Source organism: Zingiber officinale, chromosome 5A (genome assembly GCF_018446385.1).
Source record: "Zingiber officinale cultivar Zhangliang chromosome 5A, Zo_v1.1, whole genome shotgun sequence".
NCBI lineage: Eukaryota > Viridiplantae > Streptophyta > Magnoliopsida > Zingiberales > Zingiberaceae > Zingiber > Zingiber officinale.
Window position 1 is genome coordinate 135,451,259 of NC_055994.1, and position 18,067 is coordinate 135,469,325.

Consider the following 18,067-nt stretch of genomic DNA (forward strand, 5'->3'; position numbering starts at 1 on the left):
GAAGTTGAAACGTGTCGAGATTACCGAATTGAGAATGAGATTATGAGAGTAAAAAGGATGTAAGTAAAAATCATGAAACGAGCTCTCTATTTATAGAATTTGAAAAGTAACGGAAACTAAAGTATAGCCTTTGATAAAAAATGATCAAATGATTTCAACTGTTGAAAAAAATATATAAACAAAATCTTTTTTTTTTCATCCCAATGCTAGAAACCAGCGATTCCAACGATTCATGCCAAAAAGAAAACAACTGAACCATTTACCTTTGAGGGTGAATTAAGAATCGTAAGACGAATACCCAACCCATTGACCCGGTTCAAAGTCCGGGCCAAGTCTGGTTCAAACCCGGCAGGGGGTCATGCCTAATTTATGGATCACAAGTGGCTCAGGTGTGATCTAAGAGCATTTACATAAGTTTCTCTATAATATCTCTAAAGTTTAGGGTAAAACACTCACTTTATTAGATGTACACAATCATTTTTCACTACATAATATATAAGCTATCCTACAATTTCTATTATCTTTAATTTTTTTATTGTTTTCTTCTCTCCCTTTTTTTTATTATTTTTTCTCTTTCTATGCAATATTTATTTCCATTTAATTTTGTTCTCTCCCAAATTAAATAATATTTTAATGTTTAGATAATAACTTTAATTTCCGAAATTTAGAGAAGTATTATTAAAATTTAAATTTAGGGAATGAATATGGTAAATTATACAAAGGTTTTTTTTTAAAATTTAAGTAAAATGTAAATTTTAAGATAAATTATGTTTTAGGAAAGTTTATATGAATGTTTTAATAATGCTATTTTTTAAAAATATATATTTTTAAAATAAAAAAAAATCAAATAAATATATACATTTATCTCTTTTGTTTAATACATTTAAATTAAAAAAAACAATTACCAAAAGTCTTAAAATTCTCATTTTGCAGGCAGATGATTTACTAAATAAAAACTAGAGATTCACCGGCCAACCAAGATTTGGATGTGGTGGAATATATACACAACTTACAGAAAAAGAAAAAGGAAAAGCGGAATTCCTTGTGTTTCCCTCTTCAAGCTTACGGTTTAGTCAGGGAATAATGTGGGCAAATTAAATAGTTTTAAATCCGTAATAAGCCATTCCAGAATATTGTTTTTTATTTTCCTTTCACAGCTGTAGTGAATATTCTTGCTTCGTTTAATATCTTCAAAATACACAGCTCAGAAAATTAATTTTTTTAACTTCGTATAAATCAATTAATCAATATGTTCAGATGTGGGAAAGAGATTAGAGAACCAATGCCATGAACGACACTAATGTACAAATCTACGACTAACTAGAAGTGAAGACACACAGAGCAAGATGGTAGAGCATTATTCGTTTGAGTAGTATTTCGTTGCAAATGCAGTAATTGAGCGGTACATCGATCGATAATGTACACTTCGAGCGGTGTCTTAAAGGCCAAAAACAAGAACTGAGAGATCCTTATCGCCATGTTAACTAGCGTATTAATACTGTAATCTATCGGCAGCGTCAAAATTCAAAACTCGGGCCTTAATTATTTTCGTTTTGGTCGTTCGCCGGGCGCCGTCAGAGCCAGAGCGCGCCGGCGTCGCGCAGTAGCGGCACGAGTTTGCCTCCGAGGTGGAGGGACATGACCTTGTCCGTGGGCCCGACGAGGTTGCCGCCGATGAAGACGGCCGGCACCGGCGGGGTGCGGCCGAGCATCTTGGCGAGCGCGCGCTCCATGTCCCTGCCCTTGGGGTCCTGGTCCAGCTCGTGGACCGCCGCGTCCACCCCCAGCTCCATGAACAGCCGCTTCACCGTGTGGCACATGCAGCAGGAGCTGACGCTGAAGATCACCACCGCCTTCTGCGATGACAGTCGCAGCACTCTGTCCATCGCCAAGCCGACGATCGAAGAAGATCGATCGAAAATGGTAATTAATTATTAGTTTCGACTCGAGTGTTTGCTGGTGGTTTGAGCTCTGCAAAAGTGAGGTGCTTATATAGCTGCTGGGAAGAGACAGTACTGGCGGATTAATGCAATTGCTATGGAATATGGATGATGATAAGATCAGGAAAGGAATGTTCATGATATTTTTTTTTGTTTTTGTTTAATGTATTTTTTTTTTGTCGAATGACCAAAATGCTTTGTTCCCCTCATTATTGCTATGAAATAGACCGTACGTAGAACAGTTTGTTTTGCTATATGCATGAAAATTCGCTTGAGAGTTAAAAAAAACTAGAAATAGAAAGTCAATTACATAGGATTTTAAATTATTGAATTAGAATGCTTTATATAATTAAATTATGTGTAAATTCACTTTTAAGACTGATCCTGTCCTACAATGAGAAGGTTGCTCATTGGAAAAGTAACTCTGATATTAACTGAATTAATGAAATTTTCTCGTTACATGACATAAAATGTCAAAAAGAAATGTGAATTCGTTAAGTTGATGCTTAGTTGGACCGAGTCCCCTTTATAGTACGATCGGATTGTTGCTTGGAAAAGCGGTCAAGTCGGATTTGAGAGATGTTGTCGGGGATTTGTTTATTTCTCAACCTCTCCGTTTGGCTTTTGAGTTCGGTCGAACCAAGTGCCTAGTTTACCCGATCGGACCGCGGGTCCTATCGGCTAGTTTATTCAACCGAAATAGTTTAACCGTACTAATCCCGAGTGATGAAGAAGAATTGACTCTATTCTAGATGGTACCGACCCAACTTAGAGTTTCATCAGTGCCAGAGGGGCTCGGGTTCGATCGGCCCTATGGTCCGGTTGAATGACCTCTCAATCGGGACAATCTTTTATGATGGTCCGGTCGAGTATTGATTCCTCCTTAACTTTGATTGTCATGTCAACCAATCTCTTTGACTTTGATCCGACTCGGAGACCCTATCTTATTCGCCATATCAAAGGCAAATGTGTTGGATATTCTTTAGGTAATTGGTGGGCTAATGCGTATTTTATAACACGTGGATTCATTTGGTTAAGTAACAAACTCTGATCTAATTAATTGTAATTACGAGATTGTATTAATTATTAGATGTGAATTTTACATGTAAAAAACTCGATAATTAACTCTTTTCGTTCATTGTCATATATAGGTCATGGTTATCGTAGGATTAAGTAATTCAAAATGCTTTCTGTTAGTGAAGAGATCGAGAGAATATGGTGTCTAAATCCCTACGAAAGATCAAGGGCCCACCGGACTAAAAAACCGATGACAATTCCGCTGTAGCCTGCAGGTAGATTCATTAACTTTAATATATGCCATTTGCTTTCCGTAATGTTTCCGGTTTATTGAGTCCATAAGGTTATAATTCATGATTTACAAAAACATCCATCAAAATGTGGATAATGAGAGTTTACATTGGGGGTGTCGCCCCAATCCACCTTTATATATATGCAAAGATTCTGATGGCAGCTGGATTAAGCTGATGCTTTCTGTCCGTGATAAGTTTTGAATCAAGCTTTTGCTGAGTGGCTGATGGCAACGATATATATACACACACACTATGCATTGATACATGGGGCGTCAGTACCGTGCGTGCCCAGCGTATCATCAAAAATTTTAATTTATTTTTATTTTTTTAACTTTCGATTAAATCAATTAATTTTGTTTATAGAATTTAGAGATTGAATTATAGTATTAAGTAGATAAAAAAATCAAAATGTATACAATTTTTAAGGTACTCAGTGTGCAACTTGCATTTCTTACCCTACACATTTTATGAGCATCTAATTTTTTTTTTCAATTTAAAATTAAAGTTAATATTATAATTTAATTTTTAAATTCTAAAAATAAATTTTATTGACGTCACTCACCTACTGCTGCCCCTATATATATATATATATATATATATATATATATACATATAATAATGTTGCTTGATGCCTTCAGCAAAATCTTCTTTAAGTGACTTCCAGTGGGAGAACAAATCGCGCACGATAATGATAGTGAATGAACACTAGATATTCTGAACGCATGCACGCTTAATTAATTATTTTGCGCTCCACGGTGTTTTAGTTTATGATTAATTGATTAATATAATTGGGGATGTCTAATCTCCTGGATTTGCTAGGTAAAATATCTTTGTATTTTGCCATAGAATTAATGATACTAGATATATAATTGGGGTTGAACCTCCTTAAATTTTTAATATCAAGGTGCATGGGTCGGTATAAAATGACTATGCTCATCTCCGTAATTTCGGCTAATCCATCTCAGAATAATAGAAGAGGTAAATCATAAATAATTATTAACTCTAGAATAGTAATTAGTCCTTGAAATATAAAAAGTGCATGAGATATAATAATAGAAGTGAAAGAGAGATGATGGAAAGGTAATGACATGAACACTTCCTAATTGAAATTCCTGGCTGTGTCTTTTATTTTAAGTTTCAATAAATATTTAAAAATTTTAAAAATATTTTAAATAATTTTCTATTAGTTGACTTCTGATGAGTTGACGTCCGATTGACCCTGACCACTTACATGGATGTTTGTGCTAGATTCAATGTTCTCTTCTGACTAAAATAAAAATGAAATGAAATTAAAGAAAAGATGCACCTTTAATCGAAAGAATTGATGTATACGATGATTGATGGACATTTCAATTTATTCCCTTTGGGCATGAAGAAAGAATTCTAGATCATCTCTGTTGATATTTCATTTCGCGTGTATATATATATATATATATATATATATATATATATATATATATTGGTTATTTTTAATAATCAAATTGCATTAAAAATTTGCAATGCTAATAAACTAAACTTAATTTGGCAATTAATAAAACCCAAAACCATGAGCCGATTAACTAAACTACTCCCTAAACCCGTGGGCAAACAACAACAGCGCGTGGAGATTATAAGAAGTCTCCAAAAAGAAAGGGTCATTTTTTTTTAAAGGACACATTATATTTTAGATTTTATGAAAGGGTGCATCTAATTCTTAGAATATCTTTTTCATTTATTTCAATCTTAAATTAAAATAAAAAGTTAATTTTTTTATTTGAATCAAATCAAATGCAATCGGACCGAATTAGATAAAAAAATAATAATTTAATAATTTTGTTAAGAAGTTTCATATAGAAATCGTTAATGACATTAAAAAATTTATAACATTAAACTTGACCATTTAAATTTATTTTTATTTGAAAATTTTAATAAATTAAAAGTAATAATAATAATAATTAATAAACTCATAATCATCTTCTAATTTTATTTCAGTTTTACTTATTTTTTAATTAGATATTAAATAATAATAATAAATCATAAAAAATATCATTATTTTTTAAATGTATTAAAACTTAAAAATAAAAAATAAAAAATATGGATATATTTAAAGGTAGATCCGTTACCTTAGCGGCCCCCTAGTGTCGGCTCCATGAATATAGAGGGAGGTTCAAATATGGATATATTTAAGAGATTATTATGAATTGAATGACGTGTTTTTTTTAAAAAAAATACTTTTTAGTATCATTAATAACTTTTGTATGAAACTCTTTACTAAAATAATTTTTTATTTGATTCGAATTCATGTTTGGTTAGATTTAAATAAGAAAAATTACTATTTTAATTTTAATTTAAAATTGAAATAAATGGAAAATATATTAAAAAATATGATACCATTGTATTAAAAAAAGAAATCCAAAGAATTAAGTGCGCCCCCTTCTAGAAAATGCCCGACAAGAACGCCTAGCAAGCCCCGCAGGCATCTCTGCTCAATCGGCCTTTGGGACAGAATAAGTATAACCGAGCTAGAATGAATTCGTTAACTCGTATGACACTAAAGAATCTCTTTTCCTCAAATGGTAAACCAGAAAGAGAGAGAAATCCATGTCACTCCGTGTATGTATAAGATATATATGAATTATGGCGATAATGATAAGAAATTGAATGAAAAAAAAAGTTTGGCAAATTAGCTACCCTTTTCAATCAGGCTGTCCGCATATGATGTTTGTGCGTAGAATTTAAAATACACTGGAAGGCCAAATCAGTGCGTCAGTGATTAGGCATCGCTACTCGATCCTGCAATTCCAAAGGATGTCAGAGGCGGAACAAAAATCCTCATGGACTTTTAGGGCCCAACCAAATTTTCTCTGAAAACATTGCTTAGGGAATTCCAGAGCAGCAGCAAATGGAAACAAAAAGAGGGGGCCGGGTGCCAGCCATCTTGACTTGTTTGTTTACTGTCCGGTCCAGTTCCGTTTCGATGAAGTTATTGCGCCATGGCCCAAGCCACTGCTCCCCCTTTTGTTAATCAAAATTCTAGTTGGAGCTCAATCTAGAAGGAATTAAATTGTTAAAATGGTTATTTAAGTTTTATTTTTTATAAGCTTGAGTTTAGAGGTCGGCTTCTTGGTTAATCCTGAAATCGGGAAATTAGTCAACTTCTACGGGATCGTCCTTTGTTGACTTCGACTGCATCAGTTCGGCTCTTAGCGGATTGGCGTCGAGCAAACAAAATCATGATAGAGCAGCTTCTCTTTCCCGGTTAAAAAGACGAATAAAAGGTCAGGTCAAGACGTACTTTGGTATGGTCCTCGGATACTTAAATCAGACGTACCTTGCTAGCTGAAATGAAGGAAGAAAGAGTGTGTTTTGCTCCTAAAGTAGTTGCGTCCCTTCTCTTTCTTTATTCGGTGTCTTTATCTCAGTTGGCTACATAATTTAAGTTGTGTAGTTCTGAGGTAATGGTCAATTGATTCTCAGAAATATATCTATGGCTTATGTATCAGTATTAAGCGGCTGCTAAGATAGTAAATTTATTTATTTTATAATGTAGGTAGCGAATCTACTCCTACATCGAGGTTGTAGTGAGGAAGGATTCCTCGAGTGTTCCAATTCATGCCATGACAAATCCCACCAGGTTTTACTAGGCTTTCCAGGCTGTGCTGCAGACCATGCGGTATGGTAGATGGCTAGCTGGAAGGCGTTGTCATGCCCCACCGCTCTCCATTCCCGTCTCAGCTATGAGCTGGGTAGGCCACATAGAGCCAGGCGAGCGAGACGCATGCCACGCACACAGGCCCCGCAGAGGGTTGTCGTGTCATGGCCACCGGCAGACCTTCACGTCCAGTCATTTGAACAAGGAGTCCGAGTTTTGCCCACGACCAGGTTTCTCCGGGAGCAGGGCGGGGCCTCGCACCGTATGAGTGTCAATCACGAGCGGCTGCTCCATTTGGAACCTCGAGGGCCTCGTCCTCCAACAAGCCACCATGGGCCATGGCAGGGTGGAATCTTGGCGGTGGCGAAAAGAAATCCTGATGTCGGAAGACCTTGTACCCCTCTCCATCCCCTCGTGTCTGATAATCGCAGGTACCGCCTGCTGGTAAAACCCGCCTGGAGATCTCGTACATTTTTTGTAACGCTCATACCTGCCTCAAATCACCTCCCCTGGCCATGCATTTCCCTCCTTCCTCCTCGTAGACAAATACAATATGTACTTGCTCCTCTCGGATTGAGATGGATTCTGAAGTACTGCTTTAAACAATACTACAAACACATGGCGAACAGATCTGTGCTGCTCACCCAACTATCTTTGATTAAGACCCCATTCACCCATTCGTCATGTGGTTTATTAGCCTCCCTCCTCCTGCCTCTTGTTCGCCAATCCTTTGGTCGTATTCATCCTTTCTTCTTTTCGCTCTCTTGTGGATACTGCACGTCAGGTGAGTCTAATTTAGCCGTGCCAAATCAGTTCAATAGGAGTCCCATGGCATCTCGACAAAGTGTGGTTTATGTCGTCTTGAGTTTTTGTAGTTTGAGGTTTCATTTAGCTTGTACGTGATGTTGCTTTTAGGAAAAAGGTTGTAGTATGTTGCTGCAAATGGTAGGGTGAATCTAATGGCCACACTGCTGGTGTGCTGTGAGACGGTTGAAATTGGTTGTTTGGCTTTTGTAGCCTGTATTCTAATTCAATTTTTGTCAGCTACCTGTGTGGATTTTGAATGCCTTCCAGTTAGGGTTCATCGGTAGTAAATTGCTGCTATCGATCAATCGAGCCAATTTGGAAGCATGACTCAGCGACATTCGGTTGATTGCTGTCAAGCAAATTGTAACCCTGGTTGGACAGAGCTAAAGCAGCATGGCTATTGAATTTCTTTCCTTTTGGGTTTCATTGGGTCATGCATTGCTGTTAATTTGTTGTTTCCTCTGTCGTGTCGCTGTTCGTCTTCTAAGAATCGATGTTTGGGATAATTGGAGTGAAGTCTCTATCAGATGCCAGGTTCAGTTGCAGAAATAGTTGGAGCTGCTGCAGGTGGCTTTGCATTGTTGGTTATTGTTGTTGGGCTTTTGTTCTTCTACATATTTTACTGGGGGAGGACCGAGGCGAATAGAAGTTCTGAGACTGGTTCTTCAGACCCATCTAATCTTGGTAACTAAGGTTACTCTATATGATTGAAAGGGCTTTTGTCTTCACTATTTTGCCTGCTTTCCTTATTTTAATCTTTATATATATTTGGTTTTGGTATTTGTGTTTGTGCAGTGGAATGTAGGAGAGATAGGAGATCATTCGTCGATTACAGTCTTGCAAATGAGCATCATGTTGCTAGGCGATTCACACTAGAAGAGTTGGAAGAAGCTACTAAGAACTTTAGTCAAAGCAATCTTGTTGGCACTGGTAGCTTCGGTTTAGTATACAAGGGTCTGCTTCTTGATGGTACAATTGTAGCAATTAAGAGGCATGCACATGTTCCAAGGCTGGCATTTGTTGAAGAGGTAAATTGGTTTCCCTGGACTAACAAAGTATAAGAAGTTTTTTCTAATGCAATTCTCATTAGTCCTCCATATTTGCTAACATAAATGCAAAAAAGACTTGCTTACTATCTATGTGAATGTGTGATGGCCTCTAGGATGTTCAATATGAGTGCATGCATCATCATTGGATAGTTAATCAAAAACCATATTTATGTTTATCTAAAACACTAAGATTGTGCAATCCTTGTTCTAAATAAACACCATTTTTTGTGCTTGTTAAATGCTTAAAGATTAAGGTTGGTGGATGACATTATTTGAAGGTGGTTTCAATTGGCATTTTGCAAGATTCTTGTTTTGGTTTTTGATTATTCCTTATAAGATATTGGTAGATAGATTGGGTTTAGAGGTGCTAAAATGGGTCAATTAAGCTATAGGCCCAATAGGCTCGTTGAGTTCTTGCGTTGGGCTCGACTGCCATGGGCTATGTTGGGCATGACCTGTGATGTCACCGACAGTCACCCAACACAAGTTTGGGCTCCGTCCGGTTGGCTCAACATTTTTTTTAAAATAAAAAATGATTTTTAATTAATTTTTTAAAAATAGAAAATATTAAAATATTAAGGGATACCACAAGGTTTGACATGAATGGGCAATTGATTTGGCAACAATCTTGAAGTCTATGTTATTGAAAATTCAACTGCAATAAAAGATTTGCACTTTGTTAGGGATCGATACAATCAAAGTCCCACATTGAAAAGATATGGAAAAGATCATGGGTTTAAAAGGATGTAAGATATCTCCATTGACATAAAGTCTTTTGGATAGAGCCCAAAAATAAAGTCATGAGGGCTTAGGCCCAAAGTGGACAATATCATGCTATTATGAAGAAGAAGGCTATGGTTAAGCTATACTTGCTTCTATCATCTTGTAGCATGCTTCTGTCTTTGGTAGTCATAGATCTTTGACAAAGATGAGATCTTCTACTATGATGAAGTGATGTTCCACTCCAAAATCAGACAAGTTACTTGGTAAACAAAAGGGCATTGGTGATGGAGTCTCTTGGTTCAAAGACACCAAGGGACACTCTTGGTCACAACTGGAGTAGAAGATATCATGTGTTGGAACTAGAAAGCACATAGATCTTTGACAAAGATGAGATCTTCTACTATGATGAAGTGATGTTCCACTCCAAAATCAGACAAGCTACTTGGTAAACAAAAGGGCATTGGTGATGAGTCTTATGGTTCAAAGACACCAAGGGACACTCTTGGTCACAACTGGAGTAGAAGTTATCATGTGTTGGAACTAGAAAGCAAATCAAAATGTGAGATCAAAATGTCTGAAGAGACTTATAAAACATTGCAAAACCACTGTGGTAGAAAGTGTCTTTAATGTTGATGACAAGAAAAAATAATCTTTGATAGATTTTTCTCAATTGATCATGGACTAGTGATTCTCACATCATGTGACTTCTTTGAGTAGTGACTTCATGATCTATAAACTAAGTAGAAAACTTGTGTAGCTTGGAGAAGACGGGACATATCATGTAGTTGGGGTGGAAACTAAATGGGAAATCATGCTAACTTCTGTTGGGACCCAACATGTTCTGGATTGAGGGCATCCTTGGTATTTTTAGTCACACTTGATGTCAAGGATACTTATGTTATTCTTATAGAAGAGGTTTTGAGATTTGAAAAGAAGAAAAAATATTGATGATAGCTATGAGATCTCCATCTAATGTATTTGTTTTGGAGATTTTGATGTGTGTTGTACGTTCAAGATGTGTTGTGTAGACAGTAAGAAGGCACATGGCGCTATTTGATCTTCAACGAAGGAGAAGAAGATGATATTTATAGTGGTATAAGGGCTAAAGACCAAGAATCTGATGGTTGTGTCAACTTGGTTCGTCCAATCTGATCTAACATGTATAAATATTAAAGAAGGCATATTGTGCAATTTGATCTTCATCAATGGATAAAGAAGGTACATGATTCAATTCAATCTTTATCAACGGAGAGATATATGATATTTGTAGTGATAAAAGGGCTAAAGACCAAGACTCTATTGGTTGTGTCTATTCAGGTCATCTGATCAAATCTTACATGCAGGTGGCTGGATTAGGCCATGGAAGTGGAACAGATACCATGAGTTCGAGGATGAGATTATTGTGCTGTGGCCCTTATGCCACAAGTTCAACACATATGTATGCAACATCCTTAGCTAGAGATGCACAATCATTTTTTGGCCTAAACACAGACATTATCAAATCGTTGTTTGAATAAGTGCAACCATTATTTAGATATTCACATCCATTTTTGTGTTTGGCATGGATAAGCTCATATTAGTTGGTTGATAGCATTATTTCAAGGTGTTATTTCAGAATATATATCATTTAATTAGCTCAGATACAGATGCATAGATGCTTCTTGAGGATGTGCTATTTTCATTTATATGAATTATGCTCACAATTGTTTTCCTTCAAGGAATTTTGGTCGTGAACACCACTTGATTTTCCATGATTTTGTTATGCTCGTGTGGTGGCAAGGCATACTAAACTGTTTCTTATTTTTAAACAGGTTAAAAAATTATCAAAAATCAGACACCGCAATCTAGTTACTCTTATCGGTTATTGCCAGGAAGGTGGTTTGCAAATGTTAGTTTATGAGTATTTGCCAAATGGAAGCATCTCTCAGCACTTATATTGTAGGGTTACCTGATCTTAACACTGACTCATGGCTCTGATATTATTTTTCTGTTTTGCCTACTTAAACATAGTATACTTTTTTTGGCAGATAATGAACACCATTCACTAACAAATCTTGAATTTAAACAAAGGCTCACAGTGGCTATTGGAGCTGCCAAAGGTAAGCTCAATCCTTTATATCAACTGAATGAGGAAATAAGTTAATGAGTGATACATCATACAGTTTGAGCAGAAATTATCCTCTCCACAATCTGAAAATTAGATCTGTTTCATAACTTTGGATCACAGGATTAACCCATCTGCACAGTCTTGCACCTCCTTTGGTACATAAAAACTTCAAAACAAGCAACATCTTGGTCGACGAGAATTTCATTGCAAAGGTAGCTGATGCAGGCATTCTCAAATTACTACAAGGAAGTGAGGAAGTTCAACATCAGGGAAGTAAAAATGCCTTCCAAGATCCTGTGTATGTGAAAATTTCACAATTTGTGTTACTTGTGTTGTACCTGTTATTGGATATCATAATTGACTTATTTGGGTATTGTATTAAGGTAATGTGTTTTCCAGTGCTAGAGAGTTGGGAAGATTTTCTGAAGCCAGTGATGTTTATAGCTTTGGAGTATTCCTTCTAGAGCTCATAAGCGGAATTGACATCGAACACTGCATCTCTCCAGATTCATACAATATTTTAGCTCATTGGGTAATTCATCGTGTTCAAGTATATCCTTTAACTGATGATCTTTAGTTCAGCTAGACACTTACAAGTTCACTGCATTAGGTGGAAGCTCATGTTAGTTCAAATGATCTCATCGATCGTCGGCTCGGTAATGGTTTTACCTCCCAAGGTATGAAAGAGCTAATTGCACTAACTCTTCAGTGTTTGAATCCATCCGGTCAAAACCGCCCGTGGATGAGCTCAATTGTCACCGTGCTCGATAGGATTCTCGAGACTGAGATGACACTGACAACAATCATGGGCGATGGCACTGCCATTGTTACCCTCGGTAGCCAGTTATTTACTTGAGCTTGAAGAACAAACAATCAGTTATTTGATCAAGCTGCCGAGAATCAATCTCTTCAGCGAAATGCAATGCACAAAAGATCTCTGTCCCAAGCAGTAGTTCTTGCTGTCTGTGTATCCGAACTGTGTTTGTCTCTCTGACAGCCATGGCAACATTGATCTGTCTCAAAACTAAAAAATTCACCATTCTTGTATGGATTTATTTATTGTTCAAAAATATTATGATTCATTCATCTGTAAAATAATTCAGCCTCTTAACGTGCCTGCTATTGTAGAATTTTGACTTCCTTATGCAATTTTTTTGTTAGTTTATTATTATTATTTATTTATCGTTTAAAAACCATCTCTTGTAAAATGTAATATCAGAATCTATGATTTGATTTTATATTGGCAGGAGCTTCATACCATAATAATAATAATAATATTATTATTATTATTATTAATTTTTACTAGATTATTATTCTAAAATGATAATATCTAAGCTCCCGAGATTATGAGGTGATGGGAAACTATGTGACATACATTACAATTGAGGAGTTCAAATTACTAATTACTTGTGAGATTGTCGGTTAATAACAAATTTGGTTGGAACTAAGTTTGCCTTCAAAATTAGTCCGATAATAAAAAATGAATATTTAGATTATAAAAATAAATAAATAAAATGATAATATCTAAAAGTACATGTTAAAATGATAATAAAATAAAATAAAAGGAATATTTTGATAACCTTACTATTTTATTAAAATCTCCCCCTTTACTAACTAATTTTGATGAAGTCTAAAATGAATTACGTTATTGTCCTTTTTTCTATTCACTTTAAAAATAATTCTAAGGTTTATTAGTAATTTCACAAGCGAAACAATCATTAATCTAGAGTTCGAGACTCAGCATATTATTATGAAATTTTCTCATCATTAATTTTCTCTGATTGTTTTATATAAAAAAATATAGTTCTTTTTAGTCCCAACATCTTAGAATTGACAACACTAAAATCAAAGAAGTTTCTATAAATATTTTAGCCTAACGATGCTAAAAAATATATATTTTTTAGTTTTTTTACTAAGATAAGTATAATATTAAATTAAATTATTTTTTTTGCATAGGGAAGTCCGTTACAGTAGTTTGTTCTTGGGATTCCGTCACCCTAAATAATTTAGATTTTCAAAAGGCAGTTACTTTACCCTAATGACTCTACTTTAGTATTTTAATACTACAATACTTTAATTAATATAATTTCATTATAAAGAGTCAATGTGAATTCAATGTATGTGTATGTTGCATTTTCGAGAAGAGTTTCTGAACAAACTACAAAACTACCAAAATTCTGATAACAAGAAGATAGAAAAGTTAGTATTATGTTTTCCTTCAGTACATTAGATACAGAATGAACATTGGATTTTTTTTTTTTTAGTCTTAGAGTTTTTTAGTGTTTACACGCAACACGCGTGTGCACAATCACTAATATTTATAAAAAAATGTGATAGATAAGTGATAATTATAAAATCATAGAAAATCGAAGTTAAATAAAATTTACATTTTGACAGGAGCAAATAAGTCCAATCTGACGCGCGGTCGAACCTCTGCTCCGATCCCTAGCATTCGCATCTTCGATTACGCCCGCAGCCCCTTCTCGATCGGTTACAGCCATCGATCGCGCCTCTCCCTCCTCCTCCAGCAACTTCGTAGTCTCCGTTCCGTCGCAAGGTCATGACCTTCTACACCTTCGGCCTATCTACGATCGTCTCCTCGTAGTTCCGGCTCCAAGTTCATTGAGGTTTCTCCTATTCACGCTGACCTTGGATCGAAGGGGTATTCATATCTTTTGTTGGGTTGAAATCATAGTTTTAATGTAGAAGAGAGGCACATGTGTGGTAATTCTGGAGTTAACTGTTTTTGAGAATGGATTTTGATTTCGGACCAATTTACAGTAGTGTTCATCCCTTCTGTTATGAGAAGACTCTTAAAAATTGATTATTTCTGGTCTTTCCTTGAAAATGCACCTTGTGTAGCTTCTTTTGTTTTAGACAATTGATGAAAAGAGATTACTCATGCTTTCTTTGTCGCTGTGATGTTTATTTCTGCAGATCATTAATGACAGTGGATATTTGTAAATCAATGAGAGCATTTAATTGATTTAACTGTACAATATTAATTGATGTTTATTCTGTCGATCAACTTATATAGATCCACAATTAAACATTGTAAACATGTATGCTAAATTATTATCAAACCCGAGCAATAGAGGTTTGAAATAATATGACTCTGTTTTGTTGAATTAGTTTGCTGTCCTCCCTTCAGAGAATCTTGGTCGAGCCATTGGCTGTCAATCTCACTAGTATGTGTGTCATTCTATATTCCTCTCATTTGTAACCTTCAGGCTCCTTTTTTTCCCCCCATTTAGATCATAGCCCGTCTCCATCTCTCTTATGTTTGTCTATCTCATATTTGGTTCTAATGAGGATTTTTCCCTCCTAGAATCCATACACAACCAGAAAAAGAATATCAATAAAACAAGGCAACAGAGTTCTTGCTAGGACCATGAGCTCCATCTGTGATTTTAAGAAATCATTTGATTGTGTCTTGATCATGGAGGAATTGCATGACGTTTGCTCCCATTTTGTGGCCTCTAGGTTTTGGTGTGGTTACCTGATTCCTTGGAATTGGTTACTTTATTCATTTAAAAAATGTTTACCTACAAACAAAATTACGCACATTAGTATAACTTCCTAGTGTCTTAGGGAAGCACTATAAACCATATTATTGGGCATGATATTATTCAATATGTCATTTAATCTATTTGGACAAGAACTTTGTCAGACCAAAAAAGTACTCATTTCAGTTGGTGCAATTGTACATGTATATTACATAATGTTTGAATGTGACCTTGATGGGATGGAAACCATCTGAACAAAAATACCATCATTCCTTGAGGCGTTCTACATTCAATAACTATTGAACAACTGAAGTAGATGTCTAACTATTCTTTCTCTAGGCTTTCCACCATTGTGAAAGCTATTCTCGTGCCACCATTTCTTGTGGCAACACAAAAATTGTGTCACAAACCATTCTATGCTGTCATATAATTTCTGTTTGAAAGAGGCATAGAACAATCTCAATATTGCTCCAATGAGTTTGTACTCTGGCTATTATTGCCCCAGATGAGGGATATATCAACCCTTCATATCCCTTTGATGTGAAACTATCCAAGTTCTTACCTGTCATTCAATCTGCTGTTCTGATATTGCAACTGGACCCACATTGGTTTCTGGTATCTTGTTGCTAGTGTGCTTGAGTTGTTTTGAACTGATTCTTCATTGATCCTATTTCTACTATGATTGGTACAGTCTACACAGTCATTGTTTGAATTTTTTAGTTCAAGTATATGCCTTTATTAAGATATATGCACAGTAAAGACGAGATCCAGCATATCTGTTTTTCCTCTCTTTCTGCTTTGGTTGATCACTTGTGAGTTGCTACACTAATGTAAAGTTGCTGAAGCATCATACAAGATTGCAAAAGTTATTTTTTAAATCTAAATCATGGATTGTCATCATCATGCAGATGAATAAGAATTTGATGAAAAATGAGATGATTTTGCTTTCAACTATTTGTAGTGGGCATGAAATCTCTGATATTTAGTAGTCCTTCAGGATACAGGGAATGCTCTAATGTCGATTTCATTGTACCCTTAAAACAGGAGCTATGCCATCTAATTTTCTCCCTGCTTTTTTTGTTTATCTAAAACTTAGATTGAATTCTTCTGTAAAATTGGGGCCTGCTATATCCTTCTAGAACATCTAATGTATCCTAATATATTGGTCTAGTATTCCTTCTTCCTCTTGTCAGGTTACGTCTATGTTTTGGCATTTGATAGAAATTTGCATTTTCTTCCAGGTTTCCTTCTCGAGTGAAGATTACCAGGAAGAAGTACATGACTATGTCTTTTCTCAGGTCCTTTCCGGGCGTACAGTTACCGCAAGTTCTCAGGTATAGTTGATAGCTAAAGCATATACACTATTGATGCAATCAGTTTAAAAGCTTTGACTAGCTCTGGTTCTTGACTGTACTGGATCTATGTATTCATTTATTTATTGTTAAATTAGAATTATTATGTATGCTATACATGGAAGACTTGGACTATTTCAATTGAGTTGTGAAAGCATATACCCTTGCTGAATTTTGCATTTAAAACTGCATTCATATACCAAATATTGCTTGTTATTGCGAATTCAACTTTTCACAACTCAATTCCTGTGTTTATTCTCGTTTTATAACTCCGATGGCCCTATGGGCTGGACCTAATTTATGAGTTATGCCAATTCTCTTTTCTCGGTTCAAAGTTTAATCCAAAGGATACATTATATTACAGGCTATTGGAGCAAGATGTGGAGACTGTCCTCAACGTACTGCAGCCAGGACCTTTAGGGATCCTTGAGCACAAGTTCTCGGTGGCAGAGGTGCAAGAAGCGAAGGCCACTGTTAGAAGAGCAATTGAGAACTGGCAAAGGAATTCGTCCCTCGTAAAAGTTGCTTCTACTCAGCATAGCTCAGAAGGTACACCATCACACAGCGGATAAATCTCTTGCTCCTATGGTTGCAAGAATTCAACAACATCAAGTTCTGGGATCACAATTAGATGCGATTCACTATTCTCTTGGCATCATCAGCATGCTCCGATCACTCTCTCTAGTTTCCTTTCATCGTCTTATGGAACCATGTAAATCTTCTAAGAAAGCGAGAAATTGAAGCTAATAAGGACTTGATAGAATTTTTCTTCATCTGAATCGGAATTGTCATGACTATTTCTACTAAACAGTAGCCTAATATGTTCCTTTCATGAGTGGCCTAAAACCAAATTAGCACAATATATTTCATAGTTGCTGAGAAGAAATTTGGACTGACATGATCTTGTCACTTCCCTAATGACCCTCTGTATATTTTTGATCAGGAATTTGAGTGCCTGATGTCTCTGGTATCCCTCTTTAGTTGTAATACATTTTTGTTAATTTTGAATTTGAATAGAATAATAAAACATTATTATTATTATTATTATTCATTTATAATAAATTTTCTGTACCTGTTTGATTTTTTAATCAACTTTATGATTAAAAAAAACCAACGTAAGGATATTTTAAAAGGAAATGGCAAGATTTTGACAATAATAAAAGTTGAAGGTGCGCACATTGAATGGCATTTCAAAGATTTCCCTTGGTTTTAATCCTTGTGCTAAGCTTGACTACTTGACTTCCATGTAGCTGAGTTGTTGATTTGCCAAGTCGCATGGTGAGCTGCATCGCCCCGATCATGGTCCACCAATCATCCTCCAAGATCCCCATGCAGAAAATCCGCTCCACAGCTGCCCTCAGCTGGTCGTACGCCGCTGTAGAGCCGGAGGCCGAACCCAAATGGTGGAGGGGGCGGCGGCGGTAGCCACTACAAGGCGATGGGTGGCAGCTTAAATACTAATGTATAGGAAGAAGAGTGGATCTGGTATGGGATGAACTGAGACGCTGTATAAAACTTCAATGAGCTCTAGCTTTTGGAATTTGGAAGTATCAATAATAATCAACCTAGAGTTAAAGGACAGCCATCAGCCTCAAAACTTCTGTCAATACGGAAATTCTCTAAGCTTCTGTCAATACGGAAA

General features: G+C 35.9%; 2 protein-coding genes and 1 long non-coding RNA gene across 8 annotated transcripts; 2 read left to right on the top strand and 1 right to left on the bottom strand.

Moving 5' to 3' along the window:
- Window positions 1-1,347: 1,347 nt before the first annotated feature.
- Window positions 1,348-1,960, bottom strand: LOC121983282 (putative glutaredoxin-C14). The gene has a single exon (XM_042536224.1). The coding sequence runs from the start codon at window positions 1,884-1,886 to the stop codon at window positions 1,575-1,577; it is 312 nt and encodes a 103-aa protein (XP_042392158.1). The 5' UTR covers window positions 1,887-1,960; the 3' UTR covers window positions 1,348-1,574.
- Window positions 1,961-6,896: 4,936 nt separating this feature from the next.
- Window positions 6,897-12,741, top strand: LOC121981967 (putative serine/threonine-protein kinase). 6 transcript variants are annotated; one of them, XM_042534784.1, is made up of 9 exons: window positions 6,897-7,665; window positions 8,223-8,372; window positions 8,484-8,716; window positions 11,272-11,398; window positions 11,488-11,559; window positions 11,688-11,865; window positions 11,967-12,099; window positions 12,178-12,244; window positions 12,339-12,741. In XM_042534784.1, the coding sequence occupies exons 1-9, from the start codon at window positions 6,912-6,914 to the stop codon at window positions 12,356-12,358; spliced, it is 1,734 nt and encodes a 577-aa protein (XP_042390718.1). In that variant the 5' UTR covers window positions 6,897-6,911; the 3' UTR covers window positions 12,359-12,741. The 6 variants fall into 6 exon arrangements, with proteins under 6 accessions (XP_042390718.1, XP_042390717.1, XP_042390719.1 ...); XM_042534783.1 differs by having other exon boundaries at window positions 12,178-12,741; XM_042534786.1 differs by having other exon boundaries at window positions 7,091-7,312; window positions 12,178-12,741.
- Window positions 12,742-13,965: 1,224 nt separating this feature from the next.
- On the top strand, window positions 13,966-17,469 carry LOC121981969. Its single transcript, XR_006111960.1, has 3 exons — window positions 13,966-14,194; window positions 16,315-16,407; window positions 16,790-17,469. It is a non-coding gene; the product is annotated as an uncharacterized LOC121981969 (long non-coding RNA).
- Window positions 17,470-18,067: the final 598 nt, after the last annotated feature.